The sequence below is a fragment of the Puma concolor genome, chromosome B2 (genome assembly GCF_028749965.1).
Source record: "Puma concolor isolate L17-30 chromosome B2, mPumCon1.1.hap2, whole genome shotgun sequence".
Classification (NCBI taxonomy): domain Eukaryota; kingdom Metazoa; phylum Chordata; class Mammalia; order Carnivora; family Felidae; genus Puma; species Puma concolor.
In genome coordinates, this window is record NC_141671.1 from 54884243 (window position 1) to 54908663 (window position 24421).

A 24421-nucleotide genomic window follows, 5' to 3' on the forward strand; every position below is an offset into this window, starting at 1 on the left:
GGTTTGGGGTTTCAGACACCAAATGTAATTGCTTGCCAACTTCTGATTTCTTCCACACTAATATGAAATACAGTATGTAAGACTATGAGCTAATATGGCTTTATTTCAGTTGAATACTAATCCAAGTATATACTTGGGTCTATATACTTCTCTAAGGGGAACCCCAGATAAGTTACATCTGCCCTCGTATCACAGGCAAAATTAGACAAGACACTGAAGTTTTCTATTTAATTATGTCAATAATGTCTGTTTCAACTGATGACAACTGAACACTGATGCAAAGCTAGAAGAGGAAGCTAATGAGAGCCCCATCATTTCCTAGGGTCAGGCAGCGGCAGGAGGGCAAGTTGAGAAAAATGCTGCTTAACTTAGTGGAAACTTTTTTTTTTTTTTTTAAATACAGCCCCAATTCCGGTGTCAAGGCCAGCATCATCAACACTGGACCTTAGCTATTGATGCCCTGAGAGATTCAAGTAGCACCTTCCAACAGCCATCACGGAGCACTAACATCTCACAAGCTGCAGCTATCCAACTAGTGCTGAGCAGCTGGAGAATACAGCCCACAGCACAGAAGAATTCATTTAGGTGCGGGAAATAATCTAGAATTTCCAGTGACTGACTAGAGAACACTTCTTTGTAAAATACAAAGCACAGCTAAATTAAATCCTCAAAAATGTTGATATCCTAGTTTGTATTCGTTGTTCCTGAACCTTTTTGCTAACCTTTGTGAGAACGAGACCACATCTTTATGATAAGGAGTGCATGGATTTAATCTGGGCACAAAATAGGATGACTCTGCTCCTTAGCGACTCTCTTCACTATAATCAAGAAGCAGATCTAACCATTAGAAGAAGCACTAATAGTAAGACTAATAGATGTAGTTCAGGCTTTGGAATCAGAGACACCTCTTCTGCTGCATACTGTAATTCCTTGGGCAAGTTTAACCTCTCTGGCCATCATTGTAATTGCCTATAAAATTGGGGAAAATTAAGGTAAAGAACTAAAGTGGTTTTTTTAGTTTGACTGCTTCAACTCAGTAAATTCTACCATTATTATGATTAAACCAGAACCTCAGTGAATACCTTTTGCTTAGAGAAGGGAGATTTTCCAGCCTTCTCATCATCTCTCAATGTCTTGGTGATATTTGATACCCATTTCTGTAATTCTTTGGCTTTTTCAACATGTTCTTTCTTTTCTTCTTCCAGTGACTTCTGACAAGTGTGAGTGGTAAAAAAAAAAAATATATTCCAGTAAATGATTGAGCTCTGAAACTGACCTCTCCGCAGAAAACAAGAATGTAGAAATATTTTTTCATCACACCAGGTTACTGAGTATTTTATTCATTTCCTTAACCATGTTTATCACATCACATAGCAGATGTACTTCCAAAATGTTTATGGTGGCAAAGGAAGCTGTGACATTCTATAATCATCAGTCTAAACTCCCAGCTGGTCTACCAATATGACAAATAAACTCAATTTTATTCATGAAGCACTAGAAGATCTTTGAATTGCTGCTGCCTTTGCATTCGCATTACAATCACAATTGTCTTCACAGAAAAGTATCAAACAAGTGAAAGCTGAAAGAGGCGTGAATGTGTACACACATATGAAAAATACACAGAATGAAGAAAAATCTTTCCCCCTTTTCCAACACACAATGTTACTTTTAATTACAGAGTCCACCTGGATATGGGAGATTGTGGTAAACATTTAATATGTAAAGAAAGTTACAGTGTACAGAAAAATTAAAAACTTTTTCACTTTTCAAGGCCATCTGAAACACAATAGCTTCAGGGATGTGGGAACAAATTTACATCTTTCTCTTTGATTCTATGGTGCTTTTTGAGGTGCTCTTTCAATGAGTGTAATGGATCACTTAACAAATGGGAGCCCTAACCTCAGGCTGGATCTATTCAGTGACGAGGAATTCTGAAAAAAGGATGCTATGAACTTGCTGGAGTTCATCAAGTGTACCCCATATTCTAGATAAAATACCTTTTTTTGGGGGGGGTAGACAAGACTAACCTAAAAGCCAAAGGAAACCATTTTGAAGAAGAGTAAATATTTTGTGACTCTCAATTTAAAAATTATTCTCTTCTGAACAGTCAGCCATTTCCAGCCCTCAAGAAATAAACAGCCCTTTTGAGTATGTGACATAGTTGCTAGACTATTTAACTCATGTCGTCATGTTCTGGACAGATATGAAGTAGACAGCATCACCCCCATGCACAGTTACTTAAACACATGCTATTATGAAGAATAGTAAAGGCTAGAAATTCCCGTCATTAAAGGTTCAGATACTTCTAAGAGTTTAAGTCCTGTGTGAAAATCAAAATCAGCTTTTTCTAAAGCTTCTTTGTATGTCAACTTTCTTTTTGTTTGAGGGCATATTATATTTCTGACCTGGGACTTTTGATCTTTGAGTTTCGTAGCAATGAAAACATCTATAATACCCACTTGCAGAGCCTCTTCTAGTGACAGCCGGGAATGAACCTGGGGCTCTATCAACCCCCCGGTCAAGTACTGGAATTCCAAACATCTCATTCCCATTTCCTTACTGATGATATTTGCATTCACAGCCTCCGCCACTGACATCACTTTGTTAGTAACGGGATGGCCGATCCCCGTGATTACTAAGTCACACTGTCGCAGCTGCTGGGCAAACCCCTCATCAACAAGGCCTCTGTGCAAAGCTTCTGCCACTCGGTACTTTTTGCCGGTGAGAGGATCAATTATGCCCCCTGTGCTGACTTGGGCTTCAAGGCATCTGAGGGCAGTAATCCGGTCGACCAAATTTCTGCGGGAGGCCTTTAGGACAGAGATCCTTTCCCCAGTAGTGGTCAGCCAGTACCCCGCAATAGGACTGTGCAAATCCTTCTTGGGAACCAGCCGGCTCAGCAGGGAGTCGGCAAGTTCTGTAAGTGTGATGAGCCCTTCCTGGTACTTTTTGACCAAGGCTTTGTCAACTGTTCCCTGCTCCATAGCCTCATTGATATTGAACTGTAATCCTGTTTTAGTATCGGTCAGCATATGAGAAGGATGCCCATAAGATTCAAAAAACGTGGCTTCCTTCCACTGATACTGTTGCCCTGAAAGCTCAAGATAGGTACTTTTGTCAATTAGGTTTCTCTGGAAAGCCTCATATGCAGTCAGTTCTGCTCCTGTTTTAATATCTACTACAGAAATCCTATGGGTCTTCCCTACATTGAGATTGGAAATGCTCCTCTCCCCGAAGGGAAACAGAAAGCACTGGCAATCTACATCAAACACACACATCCGCAGTAGTTCTGAGTAATAGAGAGCTTGCTTGTTATTGGGATTAGGAAAAACTCTCGTGTTGCTGGATGGCTCGTGTAAAAATTGGAGGATGGCATTATTTAACAAGCCTTGCTGCACAGCAACTTCGGGAGGAACGCGGATGCCTCTCACAGGGTCAATGACGCCCCCACTGGCAATCTGGGCCTCCAACATATGTTTACCTTTTTGTCTGTCAAGCATTCTATTTTCCATAGCTTGGAACACTGACAATGTCTTAGAAGAATATGAATACCCCAGGGCTGCCTTCTCTGCCTCAAGGAGTCTAATTTTGAATTCGGGGTCAATAACTCCTTCAAGGATCGCATCTTCAACAGAGTAGGTCTGACCTGAAATGGGATTGATGATAAAGCCTGTTGCGGCTTGAGCTTCTAAAAATGCTAAAGCCATCATTTTGTCTATTATGATGTTCTTGGCTGCCGAGGCAAATGAAATCTTTTCTTTTGTGGATTCTAGATAAAGCCCTGCAATTGAGGTGGCTCTCGTCAAAAACTTGCTAAGAGTTTTCTGAACTTCGCCAACGGTCTTGAGACCAAGTCGCAGCTGCTCTACTGTTTTCATGTCCAGAAGCTTAGCTTCAACCAACTGCCTGGCGGTCACAGTGTGCCGGAGACCTTGGAATTTAAATTCATCGTCCCTAACTGAACACACGTGATCGCCATCCAAATTCTGGAAGGTCTCTCGTTCTGAGCCTTTCTTAATAAACTCTCTCTGGAGTCCACCGGATGCTCTGCACCCTTCCAGCGTCCATTCTTCAGCACTGGGACCTGGGTTCTTTTCTTGTTTTAATGTGGTGACTTCTGTGTGCATATCATACTGCTTGCTCTTAGCTATCTGTAACAGGAATTCATGAGACGTTAAAGGCCATCTAAAGAACGTGACGTCACTTTACCCATCCTTAATCCAAATATACTTCCTACAATAACAAAAATAAGTAAAGAGAAGAAAATTTTCAAAACAAAGAGGGTTCAGGGACAAGTAATATTATTTTGAGAGTGTGAGGTTTACCTGGATGACAATAAAGGTGTTAAAATGGTATGTTTAGGGACACCTGGCTGGCTCAGTCAGTAGAGTGTGTGACTCTTGATCTTGGGGTTTTAAGTTCGAGCCCCACACTGGATATCGAGATTACTTAAAAATAAAATCTTAAAAAAATGAAATGTTTAAAAAAGATGAAATGTGTCCCCAGAAACTGTTAGAAATTAAAGTGAACTTCTTGGTTTTCCTAGCTTTTAAAACAAACAAAAAAACATTCTTCAGGGGTGCCTGGGTGACTCAGTCGTCCGACTCTTGGTTTCAGCTCAGGTCATGACCCCATGGTTCCAGAGGCTGAGCCCTGGGGCCGACTCTGTGCTGATAGCATGAAGCCTGATTGAAATTGTCTCTCTCCCCCCTCTCTCTGCCCCTCCCCTGCTCACGCATGTGTACACTTGCTCTCTTTCTCAAAATAAACATTCAAGAAAAAAATGTCCATCAGAATATAATACCATAGATGTCACAGTATAACTATTACATCTGTGTATTTGATCTCAAACATTTAAAAACTAAAGAATGATAATTTGTAGTAAAGATTCAAGTCCATCACTAGAAAATGATAGCATTAGTTTCTGCCAGAACTACAAAGGGCCAATCTTGCTCAATGTTATTAAAAAAAATTTAGTGTAGCAGAGAAAGAAAACACAAGAGGAAACTTGACATGAGGTAGCTGATAAGGTCTCAGAATCCAGAGTATACCTCTAAGGGGGCCAAAAGCTTCGCCAGGTCCATTGCACATTTGTCATCCTGATACCTAACCGGTGGCCTGGAATTGTACAGAGCTTCATCTCTTATCTTCTCGATTTCTGACAGTTTTGTAATAGGGTTTGCCTCATCGAAAGTTATCTGTAATTCAGTGCTTGTCTGCGAAAAATACTCAGAGTAACACTGCTGGCTTTTCTCTTTCTCAAGCGGTGCCCCTGATGGCCAGAATTGGACTTCCTTTGGTATCTGGTCAACAACCCGATGTTGCCATTTTTCCTCTGATTGCTGTGACTCTCGCGTCCTTCTCAGCAATGGAGATCTGGTCGCTGGGCGAAGCTGCCCCGTGTTCCTACAGGACAGTTCTCCGGTGTGCTGACACTCCTTTACTGCCATCTCAAAATCCGGTTTGAAGGTACAGTCTTTGGCTGGGTTCTTTTTTTGGATTTCACACTGGAGCAAAACTAACTGATGCTCGTGTTCCTTTATCTGTTGATCCATCTTTTGCTTCAGGCGTTCAACTTCACGTTTCTGGGCTACCAGCTCATCTTCAAGTTTCCGGCACTTTTGGTAATGATTTGCTTCCACATTCTGCCCTCGTTGCATTTGCTCACGATACTGCTGAAGCTGTCTTTCAAGTTCTCTAATATTTGTCTCACACAGCTTGGCGTTCTCTTGAGCCCTGCAGTTTTCTTGCTGGAGAGACACAAAGTCAAGCTGGATGCCTGAGATATCCTTTTCAGTGATAACTTTGGAGTCCATTAACTTTTCCATCTTTTTCCGAAACTCCTCTGCTGAGCGTTTGAACTTGTCAGATTCCTCCTGAAACAGAAGCATCTTTCTGTGGGTCATCTGCTCCTCTATGGTCTTTAAGTGCAGCTCGTCTTGTACCTGTTTCAACCTGTTATTTAACTCCTGCACCTGAGCCTGCTGCAGCTGTACCTTCTGCTCCCCTCGTCGCTTCTCCTCTTTGGAAGCGGTCAGCTCTGCACTCAGGTTTCTAACCTCCTTCTCAGTATTCTGGATGATAATATTCTGCTGGTCACACTTTTGCTTAAATTCACTGACTAAATTTTGACTTTTGGCCAGGTCTTCTTCGAGGCATTTAATTTTTCTATGGAAATCCTGTTCTGTTTTTGTCTGCTTATGCAAGTGTTCGTTTGTGTTGCGTAGCTGATCTCTAAAACCATCTGCCTGAATTTTCAGGGCCTCACATCTGTGCTGGATAGCCTGTTTCTCTAAAACCACATTCGCCGATTCGGCCTGAATTCTCTGCATCATTAACTTGGTTTCATTATTCTGCCTCGTGAGCTCATCGACCTTTTGTTTTAGCGTTTCTGCACACTCATTACTTTTCTTCAATTCTTCATTAAGCTTCTGGATCTTATCATTATTTTCTTTTTCAGCTTTAATGTTTTGGAGCAACTGTGCATGGCTTTTCTCAAACTGTTCTTTTAGATGATCCGACTCTCTCTGGCAGAATCGTACTCTTTCATTAGAGGATTCCTTCTCAGCCTGAAGAGAATTCACTTGTGAATTTAAATGCTGAATATCTCTCTCCGCTACAGCACGGGTCCTAGTGATCCTGTCTACTTCTCTTTGCAGCTTCCCTTTTTCCTGCTGAAGACATTCTAATTCCAGTTCATAATTGTGCTTTATTTTCTTAAGATCATTAGCTTCCTGCAAAACTTCTTCAGCTTTGTCTGTGGTTTGGTTCAACTGCCTACTAAGTTCTCTGAGCTGTTGAGAATACCCTTCCTCCACCTGATCCTTCCTTTCCAACTCTAACTTCAGGCACTTCAGCGTATTATTTGTTTCATCCAGTTTTTCTTTTAGCAAACGAGCCTTTTCCTCAGATGAAGTTTTTTCAAGTTGAAGGGCACTGAGTTCGTACTTCAGCTCTCTCATGTCTTTTTCGGCCTTTCTATTGGCGACAGTTAGCTCATCTACCTGCTGTTTGAGTTCTTCTGTTTTCTGTTTGTCTGCTGTTCCCCTGTATGACGTAGCCTGGGCAACCGCACAGGCAGGCGACGTGTTTTCTCTACACGAATACTGCATTTCAGTTATTCTTCTTCTCGCTTCCCGTTCAATTTTCTGCTTTTCTTTCAACTGTTCCTCTGCTATCTGTTTTTGAAATGTTAGGTCTTTTTCCATCTGCTTTATCAGCTTCAAGAGTTCCTCCTCGTTGTCTCTCTTTCTTCTCAATTCTTCCATCAATTTATTTTTTTGTTGTTCCAGGTCATTGAGACTCGAATCTTTTCTTTTAAGATGATCTTCCAGGGTCCTCCTGGTGAAGGTGTTCTCCTCTAACTGGTTCCGGAAGTTCAGGAGGTTTTCTTCCACCGCTGCCCTCTTGGCCTCGGCCTCCAGGGTGAGCCTTCGCACCCGCTCCAGCTCCCGTTCTGCAGCCTCCTTCTCCCTCACAATGGTCTCCAGCTCCCTGCGGTACTGCTTGGCCTCACTCTCGGCCCTGATTTTCTGCAGAGCAATGTCTTCTACGTTTCTCTGCTGCTTTCTCAATTCATTTTCTGCAGCCTCCTTGACCTTTGGAAGTTCTTCCTCTGCTCGAGACTTCTGCTTCTTTAGTTCAGCTACCATTCTCTCCAATTCACTTATCTTTCCCGTAAGTTTGCTATTCTCAATCATTGTTGCCTTTTGACGCTGAAGCAGATCTGAATATGCCCCATGTTCAGAAGTCTCCTTACACTTTTTAATCTACAAGAGATGTTTAAAAGTGTCAAAGTGTTCTATTCAAATTTATCCACAAAAACCTGAAGCAATGCTCATAAAAGTACTTATAAAAACAAGGGAAACAAATCGCAGAACAAGCACCACCACCACCTTCCAGAGAGGAAGCTTCAGAAAGCTGGCAATGGGAAAAGCGAAAAAAAAAAATCCTTCATGTCAGGTTTGCTAACCCAAAGAATCTTTTCTTGTCTCTCAAGAACAATTTCATTTTAAAAATTAGCTAGGCTCAAGATTTTACAGCAAAAAAGGAGGGACCTCACAAAACATACAGCATGACCCCAACCTTTTACAGATGAGGACACTGAGGTGCAGGGAGGTCAAATACTTTTGAAAACCCTCACAACAGGTGAGTGACAAAGTGGGAAGTAAGACTCACAACAGCGCCCTTTCAGCTTTCACTCACAACTTAGTCCTACAAGCTAAGAACATAAAGGAACCGAATGACAATTAAAAATTTAGTTTTCAATATGTCACCCAATGGAAATTTAAAATGATATTTACATCTCTCTGTTTTATGGTTAAAGAAACGAAATATGGAGTTTTGGTACTACTTTAAAGAGTCAAAACAAGAAATAATACTTAACATGGGGAAGGAGGAAAATTATACTTGCCATATTATGAGAATTATAATAATCAGAGTTGCTAATGCAAAGGCAGCTATAGTCCCTTTAGAAAAGATGTGCTTCATATACTCACAGATTTTGTTGTTGTTGTTAATGACATGTCTCATATGAATTCACCTTGACAAGTTCCTTTAGATACTCCATAAATATAAAGATATTTGTTAAATACAAATGCTTTTAAAAATATAATTAGGGAGTCAGCTCCAATGTATAGAATAAAAAAAATTATTTTTCAAATGATAGAAGAATCAGTCTCAGCTAGGAGGAATACATTCTACATTGACTACAGGACTACATGATCAGGGCTAGTATATAATTCCAATTTAATTTCTCTTTATTAATACCATAAGACTATTAGTTTCATATCACTAACTCAAAATTATCATAATTAGAAACAATTTAAACAGGAGTAGAAAAATTTTTCTAGGTAGCAGATTTTTTTTTCTTTGAGAGGCTTTGGTGAATTTTAAGAATTTAATTTACATCATAGACCACACATCTTATACCACTTCTTCTAATTTTTGATCCCCAATAATTTTGACAAGAATATCAGTTGTTTCCTGCTAACCTAAATATGGTTTCTCCTAATAAGAATGAATATAAAAACAAATCTCATCACAACCTGCAAAAATTAGTGCTCTATTTTATTTTGTTATCAGGATCAACTGGTGACACTGAATCATGCTACCTGTTTAAATATCAAATTTTCAGATTTTTTTTGAGGTGATTTCTGTTTTGTTTTGTTTTTTTTTTCATCTCAATTCCTTATCAAAATCTTTTAAAACTTAGCTGTTGCTAAGAGGTTTTGAGCTGTTTTTTTCTTCTGTCATGTTCTGAGGTTAGAAAAATGAAAAGTCAGAAAGGACATGCTGTCCTTTAATCCCATCAATTAATGCTTGATATGTTTTTCTCTCAACACAGATTAGAAAATCTCTTTATCCATCTAATACCCATTATACTCCACTAACATTTCTTTAATTGGGTTTCATCTTTTGAAATTAACTTGTATCCCTCTTTGATTTTATGTTTATTATTTAAAAAATTCTGCTATCAGACCAAGACATCCAATGTAGGTCTTTGCAGACTGTTTCCTGGGTCTGAAAACCGAACTACATATCTTTTATAAGACACTGCATTAATATGATCCTTTATTGGTGAATTTTTAATCAGGAATGTGTTCTATCTATTTTGAGTTACAGTCCCTGCATGGTCCTCCATAAATTCTATTGTTTTGACTTTCAATCCAATACGAATCTTTTACATTTCAAAAGATGACAAGCCTAATTTGTATATTATCTCAGGCTTTCTGAAATATTTTTTGGTTCTATCAACTTCTAGTATTATACCTCATCAGATAAACTAAGCAAAGTGGCTCATGTATGTGCAAATCACATATACACTATTAAGAAAGGAAAAGGACTTATATTTAACTACTAAATATGCAATCTAAAAGATCTACATATCATTTTAAGTGGAATCATATCTCTCAAAATCTAAAAAGGTAAAAAAAAAATTATAGATGTTCTTTCACTGATGAGAGATGTATACTGATTATTTGGTCACAAATATTCTGGTTCTCCTTTCTAAGTGCAAAGAAATCTAGTTATAAAGACTTGCAATTAGCTACGTTAGTGAATTAGTTGCAGAAAACTGTTAACTCTGAACAGACTAAAATAGTAGAAAATAAAGTAACATCTATTAGACATTCACTACCATTTACATTCTCTCATTGTAAGAAGTGTTAACATTAAGTATAATCATCTTCAGAATTATCAACAGCCTAATTTAAAACAGCTAATGCCTCGCAATTTATTTACTTTAGCATTCTGTCTACTATTTTTGTCTGTTCTGAGGTTAGGCATAGAAAACATATTAAGATAATAAAGCATAGCATTATCCCTTCAAAATTAGATACAACAGCCTTTTATGACAATGTATTTTCATCAACTGCTTGCTCTACTTCTGAATATATTTTGTGAATGTAGAATAAAAACACAGAAATCCTCCAAATTAGAATGGTACTTAGTCTTTTTACCATTCACCATAGACCTTTAGGAAAAATCAAAATAAAAACCTCCACAATTCTTAAAAAGTAGTATCATTTTGTACAAAAACCTGTTTCTTCTAAATTAATTGATTTTATGTTTTAAATCCTTAAAGATGTAAATCACTTTAAAATGCTTAAGAGAAATGTGTTTAAGTAGTATTTCTGTAGACATTTTAACAGTAGTAACTATACTTCAAAGAAGTATACTTCTCAAATGTGAGAAAAAATTTAAAAAATTCTGCCAAACTACCAACATTCCATAATTTAAATAGAGCCATTACTCTAATAATATTAGCATCTTAGAGTGAAGATCAACAATGTCTTCCCTATTTGAGAGAATCTTAGAAACAAACCAAAAAATCTTAGGCCTCTACTCTTTCTCATTGTGATTTTCTAATTAAATAATTACTTCTCAACCATGTACACTTTTTTTTTTTTGTTTTCCCAAAAATATTATAGTTCCTTTTAGTTAGCTGTTCATAGTTAATGGTTACCTCCTCCTCTTCCAGCCTCTTTAATGAATCACCAGCAAATTTAATATATTGTGTCATGAGGGTGACCAGAGCAGTATATCGGGTCCTTAGGTCCATGAACTGCAAATAATGAAATAAATAATAAAAACACAATCTCCAGTGGCTCTAAGTGAGTTTAATGAATGTTGATTAATAATTATAACATTAACTAGGCTTTGTGACAGTAAAATACACAACTGCCCAATAGTGGTAAGTGGGCAGGAATGAGCTTCTTACTGCTGTGCAAACCATACTACATGACAATTCTCCTCTAAATGTAATGATGACGTACATTTATAATTCTCTGTAATTAATACTTAATCTTGGAATAAAGCTTTTCGAAGGATTTTCTAGAACCCTTAATAAAATGTACTGTTTTAGGTAGAGAGTTTCTTTTTTGGGACAAGGAAAAAAGTTCTGGAAACGGGCAGTGGTCATGTTTGCAAAGCACTGTGAATATACTGAGTGCCACTGAACTGCACACTTAAAAATGGTTAAAATGGTACATTTCCTATTATATGTATTCTACTACAATACAAATAGATAATTATAATTCTTTCAGTAGTGTTTCTCTCTTTTATGTCCCCTCCCTTCTTTCATGCTTTTACTACCTCTTGAATAATAAGATCTGCTGAGCTCTGCATTCTTCGGCGTTTCACTGGAGATTTTTGTTGTGAATCTACCATGGCCCGGTAGGTCATTGTTTGTAATTCATAGTCCTGTATAATGGAGTCAATAAGACTAAATTATTTAAAGCAAAGCATTAACACTTCATTCTACAGTGACTCAGTGACTCGATACAGAGAAATGGAACCTAGTTTCACTGAGCAACATTACGAAATTACTGCAAAACTACACTTTTAGGAATCTATCTAATCCTGGAATGTTTCCAAGGTGGTAATAAAAATAAACACTTAGGGTGATCAGAAAAGTTTCTTAGGTCTCTTTAGAAGTTCATGGGAACATTTAGTTACAATATGCTAGTTATATTCAGCCTCCCTTTCCTCTGGCTGGGCAATGGAAGGGTAGGTCTGATGGCTAAAGCCCAGGCATTGTCAACAGCTTCAAAACACATGGGAACTGTCTCCTAAGAAAGCCAAGCTCTTCCAGGGAATATTCTAGCAATAGTAAAGAAGAGACAGACAGAGAGAGAGAAAGAGAGAGACAGAACATACACAAACATGCACAAAATGATAAAAAAAAAAATTTCAGAGCTATGCATTTATTCCGGGGTGTCGTGTGTGATTGGGAGAAAATGAATGAACCCGAGGCGGACGTGTGCCTCACGTGTCACAAAGAATTATTAGGTAAGTGTCACGGGGTTCAAATGAAGATTCTCTGTTTTTACTTTTTAACACAGTGAAATTATTTGCAGAGGCTTTTTTTTTCTTCAGTAGTTTGTTGAATCACATACCTGAACATTGAACTTGATGCAAGTAACTGAATCTTCTTACCTTCACTGTAGTTGAGTACTGTTCTGCATATTTTTGACACTCATCCATTTTGCTCTGTTTCATTTCTATTTCGGACACCAGCATCTATAAACACATAGAGTTTAGAAGAAAGAGAACAAGGAAATCTATGCTATTTAACTACTAAAATGCTCAGGAACTAAGAAATAACCATACCCTTTAATAATAAAGCTCTTTAGTCCTTTGTACTTAGTATGTAGTGAGGCAAATTACAAACTTCTAGATTAAGCCACATAAGTGACCCAGCCTCAGGGGGCTTCCAAAGCAAAAATTACTAAACTCCCCAGGAATTATCCAAAAGTGGACTTGAAGGCCTTGCCCCCCCCCCATTCCTGATCAAAGTGGAACTGGACACTATTGTCCCCTCAAGATGGAACAGAAATCTCAAAGAATTCAATTCTCTGTCAAACGTGGCTGTTTAATTTTCTACAGACACTAGCCATTTTTATTTATTTAAGATACTGCAAAACTATTGTGGCCACCAAAGTGCCAAAGAGATTTCCATACTAATGATTAATGACCATACTTATGAGTAAGTGATTAAAATTGAACACTGTCCCAACATGCTATTTTCTAATGCCTTATATTTTCAAAAACGACTTCCAAGAAATCAAAGTACGTGATGGATGTAAGTTTGAACTATAGGATTTTAATATTTATGATTTACTCCTTGCCTTCCTCCAGATAGTTGCTAGCTTTTTCTTTTACCAAGGTAAAGGAAGATAAGGGTCATGACTCACCAAATGCAGGCACAACCTTAGCATAAGGAACTGTTTTTACATACCTTCTGTTGATTCAACTGTGTGGCTAGAGTTTTACTATTTTCAGGCTGATTTTCCTGAATTTTTCTCTGGGTAGTTTCAACTTGCTGGATCCAATCATCTAAAGGGTGATAAGTATCTCTATAGTACTTCAGGGATTTGCCAATGCCTTCTAAGTCCCGTAACCTAAGAGAATAGAAACAAGATACTCATAGTTTCCAACAGTATCCCTTAAGAGAGTGCAAGGTATAGTGAGACACACAACGCACTAGGTACAACAATAGGGATAAGTGTAAAGAATTCAAGGCCTATCTCCAAGGGACTCACTCCATACTGGCTTAGGCTGAATATAAACATTTTGTCCTGGGGTTGTACAACTTAGTAGTTCTGATTTTTCTAGGTTCAAGCCCAACAGACTAAAGCTAAAAATCAAGAAAATTGGAAACTTAACCATAATTATTATCAATTGGCATATCTTAAATACCCAAAGCTTGCATCCAATGGCAGTTCTCTTTTGAAATAATGAGAAAGTATTTCAATAGGTGGTTCAACATGGACTGAGAGAGCGCTTTCTAGGAAGTGTGAGGAAAAAAAAAAAAAAAAACACCTCAGTTTCTATGATTTTAAGACTACTACATTAAACACTTACTACATAACACATATTTTACAGAAATTAGGTAACATATATTTGGACATAATTTTACTTCTCAAGAATGGCCCTGTATTATAAAAGCACTTTATTGGCATTAATAGAAACATTACAATGAATGATAAAGGACAGGACTTGATTTCCTTTAAGATGAGCCCTAAAACCATCCCATTTCCTTTCACTTTTTTACTTCAGTCACTGGGTGAATGATTTCAACTTTCTTGTAACCTAAATTAAAATGAACATCAGGTCATTACAATCGCTTTACACTTCTTAGGTGTAGATTGATTCATACAGCCCTCTCAAACACATGATCCATGTTCTTACTAAGTCTTGGCTATTTGAATATTGTACGTTGGTAATAACTCATAGAACTATATTTTTTTCCTTCAGAAAAGACAAGTAGATTTACTATACAAATGCCAGAATACATCAGCAGTTTTAACAAAACAGAGTCAAGGGGCTCCTGGGTGGCTCAGATGGTTAAGCATCCAATTCTTGATTTTTGGCTCAGGTCATAATCTCAGGGTTCATGAGTTTGAGCCCCACATCGGTCTCTCTGCTGCCAGTATGGAGCTTGATTAGGATTCTCTCTCTCTCTTTCTCTGTCTCTCTCCCACTCTCTGCCACTCCCCTACTCTCCTTCTCTCACACTCTCTCTCTCAAAATAAACATTGAAAACATTTTTTAATTAAAAGAGTTGAAAAACATTTATTTTGAAGTTAACTGTCTTGCTAAAGTCCACCAAAACAAAAAGAAATATAATTAGATAGAGCCCTTGCAATTAATCAAATTAACTATATATGGAAAGTAACTCTGTGAAATTAACTATACATGAAGTTTTAAAAAACCTAGTAACTTTAGATTTTACTAGAACACAAGGATAAACATTACATCTGTGCTGAAACTGAACACAAGAGGATACTAACCTGTTGTCAATCTGAACGTGAATATTTTGCCACCTTTCAACTAATTGATCTGCTTTTTCTTTGTGCCAGTCAAAATCAAGGTCCCGTTCTTTATAGGTTTTAAACATTTCATCACTGATGGCTTTAGCTTTCTGCAACTCATCCTCTAATGCATGGAATACCTCTCTCTTTTCATCTACTTCAGACCTCCATTGCTAAAATACATTAATGGGTGAAAATTATAAAAATGTGTCAACCACTCACTAGGCAAACACACTCTTTACCTAATTTTACAATTTATGTACAAATGACTGATATAAAATAAAATAAAGACTATCTTTCATAAACAAAAATAATATATTAGTTTGAACCATATGAAATTATCAATATCTGACTGCACTTTGATCTTTAACAAAAGCAATTTTATAAAGTTCAGCCTAAAATAATTTGCATATCAATAAAACAAAATTAAGCAAGACTATTTCTTAAGTATCTACTAATCTCATTGGTTAAAAGTGAATACTTGCATTAAAAATCAAAGAGACCATTTTTCACTCCTTCGCAATAATTTTATACTCATGCTTTATACATAGAAATATCAATACAGACGAGTACAATTACCTGTCTACTTCCCTTCTTGAATTAACTCCTCTACTTACATCCTTAATGTCTTAACTGCCTCTTTCAGCAAGAGAATCTACTAAAAATAATATAATTTTTAGCTTCAACTCCTTTTGCTCACATGAACTGATTATAAAAAGCTATTATCAAAAAGATGCAAATTTCAAACGAGAAAAACTATCCACAAACTAAAAATGACTCATTTATGCTAAGGTATGGCTACAGAGAGATATGAAATTAAATGAATATAAATATATTCAAATTAAGTTATTTACTTAATGTTTGAAGATCCAGAAGCTGGAGAAATAAAGTATGACCTTATAAAAGAGCCAGAAGTGAGACACATACCTTTAAGGTACTTATTAGATTCTCAATATTATTCTTGTCAGCTATAACTGCTTCCTCTTCACACAGTTTAGTTTCATAGAGTTTTACCAAGGCTTCTGCTGCTTGAGTGTTTTTCAACACCAAATTAACAGTTTTCAGTCTAAAAAAGAGAATGCAACAACAGCTTCCTATTAGTAAATGTTTATTTTCCAATAACACAGTCCTGATGCACCATAATGACGCACGATACAGCTGTTCTTCATCTTGCAGCACTGAGACATTTACTACGAGATCAACATTCAACTAACTCTCTTCTTAATGGAGGGCATGTGCTCTCATGCCCTGCCCTGCAAATGCTCTTTTGCAAGAGATTGCAACATAAGGTGGTCTTCTTTCAAACCTTATTTAGACCAAGCTCTAGAGGAAAAAATACTATGGGCTCCAACAGATGTGGGATTAAAACTATGGGCAAAATGTGGGAACACCTGTCCACATATGCTCTAATCTGAGGCACATTTCCTTTCAATATGAAGCATAATAAATCCATGGAAATATTTAGTACATTTGTTATTAAAACAAAAAAGGGAGTATTTACTTTAATAAAGATGAATGTTTTAAATGAACAGCATGTGTATATAGGACAGTTGTATGAAGCAAATTTTTAAAAAAATTTTTTTAATGTTTATTTATTTCTGAGACAGAGAGAGACAGAGCATGAGTCGGGGAGGGGCAGAGAGAGAGGGAGACACAGAATCCGAAACAGGCTTCAGGCTCTGAGCTGTCAGCACAGAGCCCAACGTGTAGCTCGAACTCACAAACCATGAGATCATGACCTGAGCCAAAGTCGGTCATTCAACTGACTGAGCCACCCAGGCACCCCATGAAGCAAATTTATATTAAGACAGTGGTTACAGGGGTGCCTGGGTGGCTCAGTAGGTTGGGTATCCGACTCTTGGTTTCTTCTCAGGTCATGACCTCACGGTTTTGTGGATTTGAGCCCAACACTGGGCTCTGTGCTGGCAGCATGGAGCCTGCTTGGGATTCTCTCTCTCCCCCTCTCTCTGCCCCTCCCCCACTCACACTCTCTCTCTCTCAAAATAAACTGTAAAAAAATTAAAATAAATAAAAGACAGAGATTACATACTTATCTATGTAAGTGGAAGACATAGAATAGACTTGGTTCATGTTCTGAATGACCACACCGAGCTCAGACCGTAAGGTGGGCACTGATGCAGAGGTTGCTGCTTGACTGAAAAATTCTTCACATTTATTTGTGATTGTTCCCAAATCATCTTTAAGTCGCTCCAACTCTTTCTTTAGTTTCTATAAAACAGAGAATAAACATAGGTATTGGGCTGTCACTCCAGATGGGGCATCTTTCCTAAAACAGTTTAAAAACACACAATTTACATTATAATCACTGACTTAAAAAGCTACATATTCTTTACTTTTTCTTTATCATGGAAAGTAAGCCACAGCATTCAAGTCTCATAATCAGTAATTCCCTTACTGCCCATCTCCTTGGGCACAAATACCTAACTCCGTGCTTCTGCATTCAGCAGGTGGTCAATAAACATATGATGACTTTCACTATGACAAGTCCAGTAAGAGGGTACACATTTCTACATTTACCGGAGTCAAATATAGAACTGAATTACAGAATCCTGCTTCACAATAAGAAATAAACACATAATCAGATCTCACAACGTGACCAGTGGGCAAAGGTGAGCATATGAAGTCACCGGAGTTTGACAGTGAAGGTCACCGAGACAGTAATTTACCTTAAGTTAATTCTGTCCCAACACATTTACGAATCTCACCTCCTGCTCAGTGATTCTGAACACACTTTCATGCAAATCATCTCTTTCCAGTGGAGTGCGGATCTGTCTAATCAACCGATCTTCGCAACTCTCTAACCGAAGTCTAATGTTTCGAACTTCAGAGATGTACAGGTTATACACAGATTCCTCTTGCTCCTCTGTGAACGTAAATGTAACGTTTAGAAAATACCTTGTTTTCCGTCTTCTGGATGCTGCTGTTCGTATCCTAATGTGGCAGTGTTACTACTACTGGGACATAGCTGGTTGAACCACTGTTACCAGGCATTCACCAAAATCTCACCCTAAAGATATAAATCTCGAAACAGTGGACATCACAGTTTATGAACAATTAATAATATTTCCCCAAAAGTGCCAATTTCTGATTTATTTTTTAATGTTTTATTTATTTTTGAAAGAGAGAGAGTGAGAGTACACAAGTGGGGAAGGGACAGAGAGAGAGGGAGACACAGAATCTGAAGCAGGCTCCAGGCTCCGTGCTGTCAGCACGGAGCTGATGCAGGGCTCAAACCCAAGAACTGTGAGATCATGACCTGAGTCAAAGTCAGATGCTTAACTGAATGAGCCACCCAGGTGCCCCGCCAATTTCTGATATGATGTCCAAGGAAAGTAAATATATTATGCTGTTTTATGATCACAAAAATGTGAATTATATTAGCTGCAGATTAATTTTTTAAATTAAAAATCCTTAAAAATGAAAGGTAGGTAAAGAATTTGTTAATGTTTTAAAAAAATTTTTAATAGATTACTAATAAATTCTTTTGTCTCTAGGTAATATCAAAAGATTTCAGAATAAAATATATATTTAACAGAAGTTAACTAGACACAACCTTTTCCTCTAACCCCTGTATAAAATCCAGTTTGGATTATGGGAACTCTCTGTACCGTCCTCTCAATTTTACTATGAATCTAAAACTGCTCCAAAAGATAAAGTCTTTAAAAAAAAAATCCAGATTCAGTACATAGAAAAATGACTGAAACTAAAAGATCATTCGGAACATTGCATTACAAAATAGTGACAATACTGGAGGGTGCCTGGGTGGCTCAGTGTGTTTAGTGCCTGACGTTGACTCAGGTCATGATCTCATGGCTTGTGGGTTCAACCGCCACGTTGGGCTCTGTGCTGACAGCTCAGAGTCCGGAGGCTGCTTTGGATTCTGTGTCTCCCACTCTCTCTGCCCCTCCTCTGCTTGTGCCCTGTCTCTGTCTCTCTCAAAAATAAATAAAAATTTAAAAAATTAAAAAAAAAAGAAAGGAAATGCTAAAAAGCAGATGTGTTAAGAATTCACCATTTGTCATATTATTTGGTTGGCATTTTTTAATTAGTTGATCATTTAGAAATAAATGAACCTCTCTTGTATCTTCCTACCACAAACATACTTTTAATTTCTATGTCTGATAGGTAGCGCTGTGCCTATCTATCATAGGTTGGGTAATAGAACACTCCTAAGATCAAGATTCCCACTGACAGCAGAAAATAGCCTGATCTAAACACCTATGGAGGGAAACAAAGATAAAGATTCCCATGCTTTACCTCTTTCTGCTGATTTAAGAAGTTCTTGATAATACTGCTTACATACATTAACCTCCTTTTCCAGTTGCGTTATATCTGAGCCTGAAAATATTTGGGATTCCTGGCTATCTTCCAGAAAGTCTTCAAAACGAGACTGCAGGTTACTCAGAACTTGTTGATGTTCACCAGGTAACATTGTCTTTATCTAAGGAAGACCAATGATCCATGTAATCAAGTGATTATGGTACTAAGAGCTAAATTTAAACAGGACAGTTCTTAAGTTAGGGTCTCCTGGTACACATCAGTTCATATTGATAGCCATAAATAGAAGAACCATTTGAAATTAATGTTATTCTTAATTAACATTTTTGAGTTTTAAAAGATGAGGAAAAACAAGATTATAAAACATCAAAAAATGAAATCAAATTATCCCATAAGTTCAAACACTATACCCTGTCTCCTTATCAAAATGTATTAAGCACTGAATGAAATGTGATCTCCAGATTTCCCCAATTCTTACAAAGTGCCTGTATACAGCAGGTATGTAACAAATAATCATTAAATGGATGAATATTAGCATGGATCTGCTAGGCTCCATCCTATCCTGTAACAAAAACAAAATTCCACCCCTCGTGCTAATGTGCCCCACATTTTTGGACAGATCAGGCTGATGTGTAGATTTATACTTACTGAAGCCACATTGCTAGCTCGAATTCTATCAATTTCATTGATGAGATAATGCCAGGACACTACACTCTTCATGTTTATGTGAGACTCATGCCAAAGAGTCAGGACATTCTGATACTGTTGCTCAATTCTGAAAAATATGAAAAACAAACAAACACTTAATTCTTTTCACTCCCTCTGAAAACATGCTACAATTTTTCTGTTTGTGAACTATCCTGTGTTTACTAGTTCTAGATCCTTCTGATCCTATGGGCCTTGACAAAGTATTGATTGTTTCTTCAACCTTCAGAGAGCCTCCAAACCCAGTTCTATGTGTTTAGTGAACACATACACACCTGTTTGCAAAGTCAACTGCTTCTTTGTTTGGTGGAGGGACTGTGAAGCACACAGACGGGACCATAGCCTCATTCCCAGTGGGGCTGATGACCTTCCATTTCGCACGGTGAGAATTGTTGGCCAAAACACATTCATCATCTTTGTAAATGGTTATCTGGTTTTAAATGAAGAAAAGAATAACGCAATGAGGTCACTATCAACTAATCCTTTATCATACCCAATCTTGGGATTTTTTGTTTGTTTTTTGAGGTAGAAAACTCTACCACGAGAAAAGCAATATGACCTCATTTTTAAAATATTAAGAATAGGGGAGCCTGGGTGGCTCAGATGGTTAAGCATCTGACTCTTGATTTCAGCTCAGGTCACGATCTCACGGTTCATGGGTTCAAGCCCCAAGTTGCACTCTGCATGACAGCATGGAGCCTGCTTGGTATTCCCCTCTGCCCCTCCCCTGCTCACCCTCTCTCTCTCTCAAAAAAATAAACTTTAAAATAAATTAAGAAATACAAGAATAATGCCAGAAATTGGTCTACTTCTACAATACCTCAATTTGTCTGTAGTCACAGATAGCTTTGATTGGAATAGAAGTTTTGAGTGGACAGTCAGGATTCCTTGGCTTCAGCTGAATTATTGTTTTTGCTCTCCCCATCAGGCTTGCTACTGTGCTTTTATACTGTAAAAGTTCTTCTTTCTCTTCCTAAGTAATACATAAGACAGATATTGAAAAATAAAAGACTTGTACTCTCTCTTCTTTTAGGGGTTTACACAAACAAAATTTCATCACAAAAGTCCCTGACACCTGGTTTAAACATTCAAGCCCTCCCCGCCCCCTCTGGCATCTCTCTTCCCTTGTCTTTATGAGATGTTTTTTTTTTTCCTCTTTAGCATTTACCACTATGCTACCTATATTTTACTCATTTATCACGTTTATTGCCTGCTCCCCCTCTCACACAGAAGCACCAGGAGTGTGGGGATTCTTGTCTCTTTTCTTCACTGCTCTATCTCCAATACTTAAAATAGTGTCTACCATATACAAAGTGCTTACAGTTATTTGTGAAGTGCATGACTAAACACACACACACACACACACACACACACACACACACACCACTATCAAAACATGTATTTAAAATATGAAGGCAATCACATAAAAAACACTTTTGTTGTAATTGTTACCAAAACACAATAAAACTGAATGTTTAAATACCCGATCAAATGAAATATCAACAGTACCAATAAAATATAAAGTTCTGCACACATAACAATATGATGAAATACTAATCTACTCCTGATTCACATGACTGATGAAATGCACGGGTTCTTGCACTGGTACCATTGACTCCTGAACCAGGTCTTCCAGTTTGTGAATGCTGCTTGATCTGTCACAGCTGTACTTCCGCTGAATGGCGTCCTTGAGATTCTTCAAGTAATCAGTAGCTTCTTTGGCATCATTGAAAAACTATAAAAAGATGAAAACCGGCAGCTCAAGTTTATTCAATGCCAGTCAAGCACAGAGTTGTCAAGTCCAAGTACCAGAGCCCCGTGGACCCCTCATGAGTGCGAAGAGAATAAAATCACAAGACAACTTAATAATCACATTCCTCCTTTACCCAAACAACCACTGTTGAATTTGGATGATTGTCAGTAAATACTAAGTGTCTAAAGCTGATATCTGTATTGTGCTTTGGCCCTACATTATTCTGGCTAAAGCTTTGTTTTACTTGAGGGTCCAAATAATTTATGAGTAGGAGTGAAATTCCAATATTTTAAAATTCCTGAAGAATAAAAAAAAAAAGAGCTCTTTGTAATCACTCTTTATAATGAAATATTTCCTTGTAAAAGGCATTTATAAAATAAAGATTTTCTGACATTTTAAAAGGCTTTTAAAGGATTTCCTCCTTAATACAATGCTTCAGTCTATCCTATAGGACATTTTTCCCATATATCCTACAAAGAAAATATTTCAGTTTCTTTCCCCTGCACATTATATACATGTCCTTAATAAATAGGGAGATGCTTTCTGTAAATCGGCCCAAATCACGCTGTGATCCCATTCACATACCTCGAAATACGCGGTGTTTTCCTTGATGTGCTGCTCCACACACTGGCACAGCTGTAAGACCCAGCTCCATTGTGTCTGCATTGCCGCTCGATAGGCCTTGAAGATAAAAATCACAGCCATTGTAACTGGCTGAAGAGGAATGACATATACATACGACAAAGCTTTTAAAGGATTAGAAACTCTGCTATCGAAATAGGTGATGAGATCATTTTAACAGAGCAAGACCTGAAAATTAGGGTAGTGAAATGTCCCTCTAATACAAGAGCTCTCACTTGCACAAAGCCAGTCCTAAAAATCTAAATCTAAATTTAAATTAAATCTAAAATAAATATTTTAAAATGCACATAAAAATAGATGGTTCTGTAGTTTTCACTTGTTTTTGTTTCTAAAACTAGGCCAGCAGTTCTTGGAGTCAGGGGGGTGACTTACATACTTGTTTTTGCCAGAGAGGTTTGGGAAGAGTGAAGAAGAGAGAGGGCAATCCTTTATTTCTGTAATTCTGGAACTATAATTATTATAGTACTAGGAATTTTTATTACAAATATTTTCACTTGAATTTTGAATATAAAGTGAATCTCTTGTGAGAGCAAAAAGGTAACGAACAGAACACCTACTTCATAAAGAAAAACATAAAAAACCCTTTCATATTTAAGATGCAATTCACTGACTTCCAGAAGAGGGCGATCTAGATACTTTAATGACTCTTAAGTAAGCCTGTCACTCTTTCCCTCCTGGAAAAAGTTATTTCTGCTGAGCTATGCTCAGGCAGGCTTTCTGAACGGAATATACAGTGTAGGAATGGAAATCTGGCAACATATCACAGTCATATTACCTGCACCCTCAAATTAAGCTACTTTGAGCAAATTGGCTGTAAAAGACATATCATTGTGAGTTGTTAGATTATTAGTTTATTTTTTCACATAACATATGAAGAAGTGTTGATAATTAACTAAATATTACCCACGTGCCCACAAGACATTGGATAGGCCAAAAGAATCATAAAGATGACTCAAGCTTAATTTTATCCCTCAAGAAATTTTTAATTAGATTAGCATTTCTACATAAAAGTAATCAGGTTCACATTCACATTATCCAATCCCATTAAAATTCTTAGCCTGTAATCATATTTCCTAACAGTTTCATCTCTACCTTGAAGAATACTCTATTTTTAGTTTAGTAGCATACAAAAGTATATCCAAATCCTTCGTTATTCTAAAGTGCTTTCCCTAATGCTCCCCACTATTCTTCTAGCTCTTTAACTGGCTCTTTAATTGGCATTTCATCTGCATGCAAGACTCTAATTTTTTTGTTTTTAATGTTTGTTTATTTATTTATTTTTGAGAGAAAGAGAGCACAAACAGGGAAAAAGGAGAGAGATAGAGGGAAGCACGGAATTTGAAGCAGGCTCTGAGCTGTCAGCATAGAGCCCAACGCGGAGCTCGAACCCACAAACTGTGAGATCATGACCTGAGCCGAAGTCAGACGCTTAACTGACTGAGCCACCCAGGTGCCCTAAGACTCCATTTTTCTATGAAGCAGGTCAAATATAACATTCCCAAAACTTCCTATTGAGGCCTAAAATTTCACTAATCTTTTGTTTTGTGGCAATTTCAGTGAACAAAGACTATCAGATTCCTCTCCTCACCTGTGAGAGTTTGAAGCATGTCACATTTTAAGCACAGTTCCATCTTTTCCCTCTGGCAATATACCACATTTGTCCATGTTTGATGCATGTCTCTCTTATATAACACCCCTTTACTTTTAGAAAGTCACTAACTCTAACTAGTACATATTAGGACTAAAAAGTAAACACACTACCACTACCGCACGGGAAACCTGATAAATCCCACACCACTTCTCCATTTCTGGATGTGAAATGTGTGCACTATGCCATGTGGCTTTGACAGACTGTTGTTCCAATATACCTCACAAAACTAGATTGTGAATAAAATTGTTAAGTTAAATAATAATTGTAAATACTTCCTGGGAACATATGTAACCAGAGCTGTACTAAGTAGTAAGAGTACATTATTTGCCTCATCTTACTACAATGCTATGGGTTAGAGGATAGCCCCCATTTTGGATAGGAGGCTAAGTCTGGTTACATGGCTTGCACAATACCACAGTATGAGGGAGGAATAAAAAAAGAGCCTTCATATTTACTATAATACATCCCTTTAGCCATGGGAGTTGACAAAGGTACCTTTATTCTAAGTGACAGGTGAGTAACACAGAAAAAGCAAGAGAGCTAAAGGCAAGAAGC

At 37.5% G+C, this 24421-nt stretch overlaps 1 protein-coding gene across 28 annotated transcripts in view; it reads right to left on the reverse strand.

Annotated features, from left to right (window-relative positions):
• The window catches only part of DST (dystonin), a 502305-nt gene that overhangs the window by 145510 nt on the left and 332374 nt on the right, over nt 1-24421 (reverse strand). For 26 of the 28 annotated variants that reach the window (XM_086707113.1, XM_086707116.1, XM_086707108.1 and 23 more), the window contains 15 exons: nt 22159-22254; nt 21430-21555; nt 20641-20793; nt 20096-20250; nt 19764-19890; nt 19095-19278; nt 17543-17700; nt 16867-17045; nt 15744-15882; nt 14796-14989; nt 13241-13403; nt 12439-12522; nt 11596-11703; nt 10967-11065; nt 1083-1211 (listed from right to left, as the gene is read on the reverse strand). In XM_086707113.1, coding sequence (XP_086563239.1) covers nt 1083-1211; nt 10967-11065; nt 11596-11703; nt 12439-12522; nt 13241-13403; nt 14796-14989; nt 15744-15882; nt 16867-17045; nt 17543-17700; nt 19095-19278; nt 19764-19890; nt 20096-20250; nt 20641-20793; nt 21430-21555; nt 22159-22254 — 2094 coding nt within the window. Of the gene's footprint in view, nt 1-1082; nt 1212-1319; nt 4152-5051; nt 7770-10966; nt 11066-11595; nt 11704-12438; nt 12523-13240; nt 13404-14795; nt 14990-15743; nt 15883-16866; nt 17046-17542; nt 17701-19094; nt 19279-19763; nt 19891-20095; nt 20251-20640; nt 20794-21429; nt 21556-22158; nt 22255-24421 lie in introns of those variants that run through there. The other 2 variants (XM_086707132.1, XM_086707118.1) reach the window with 2 other exon arrangements.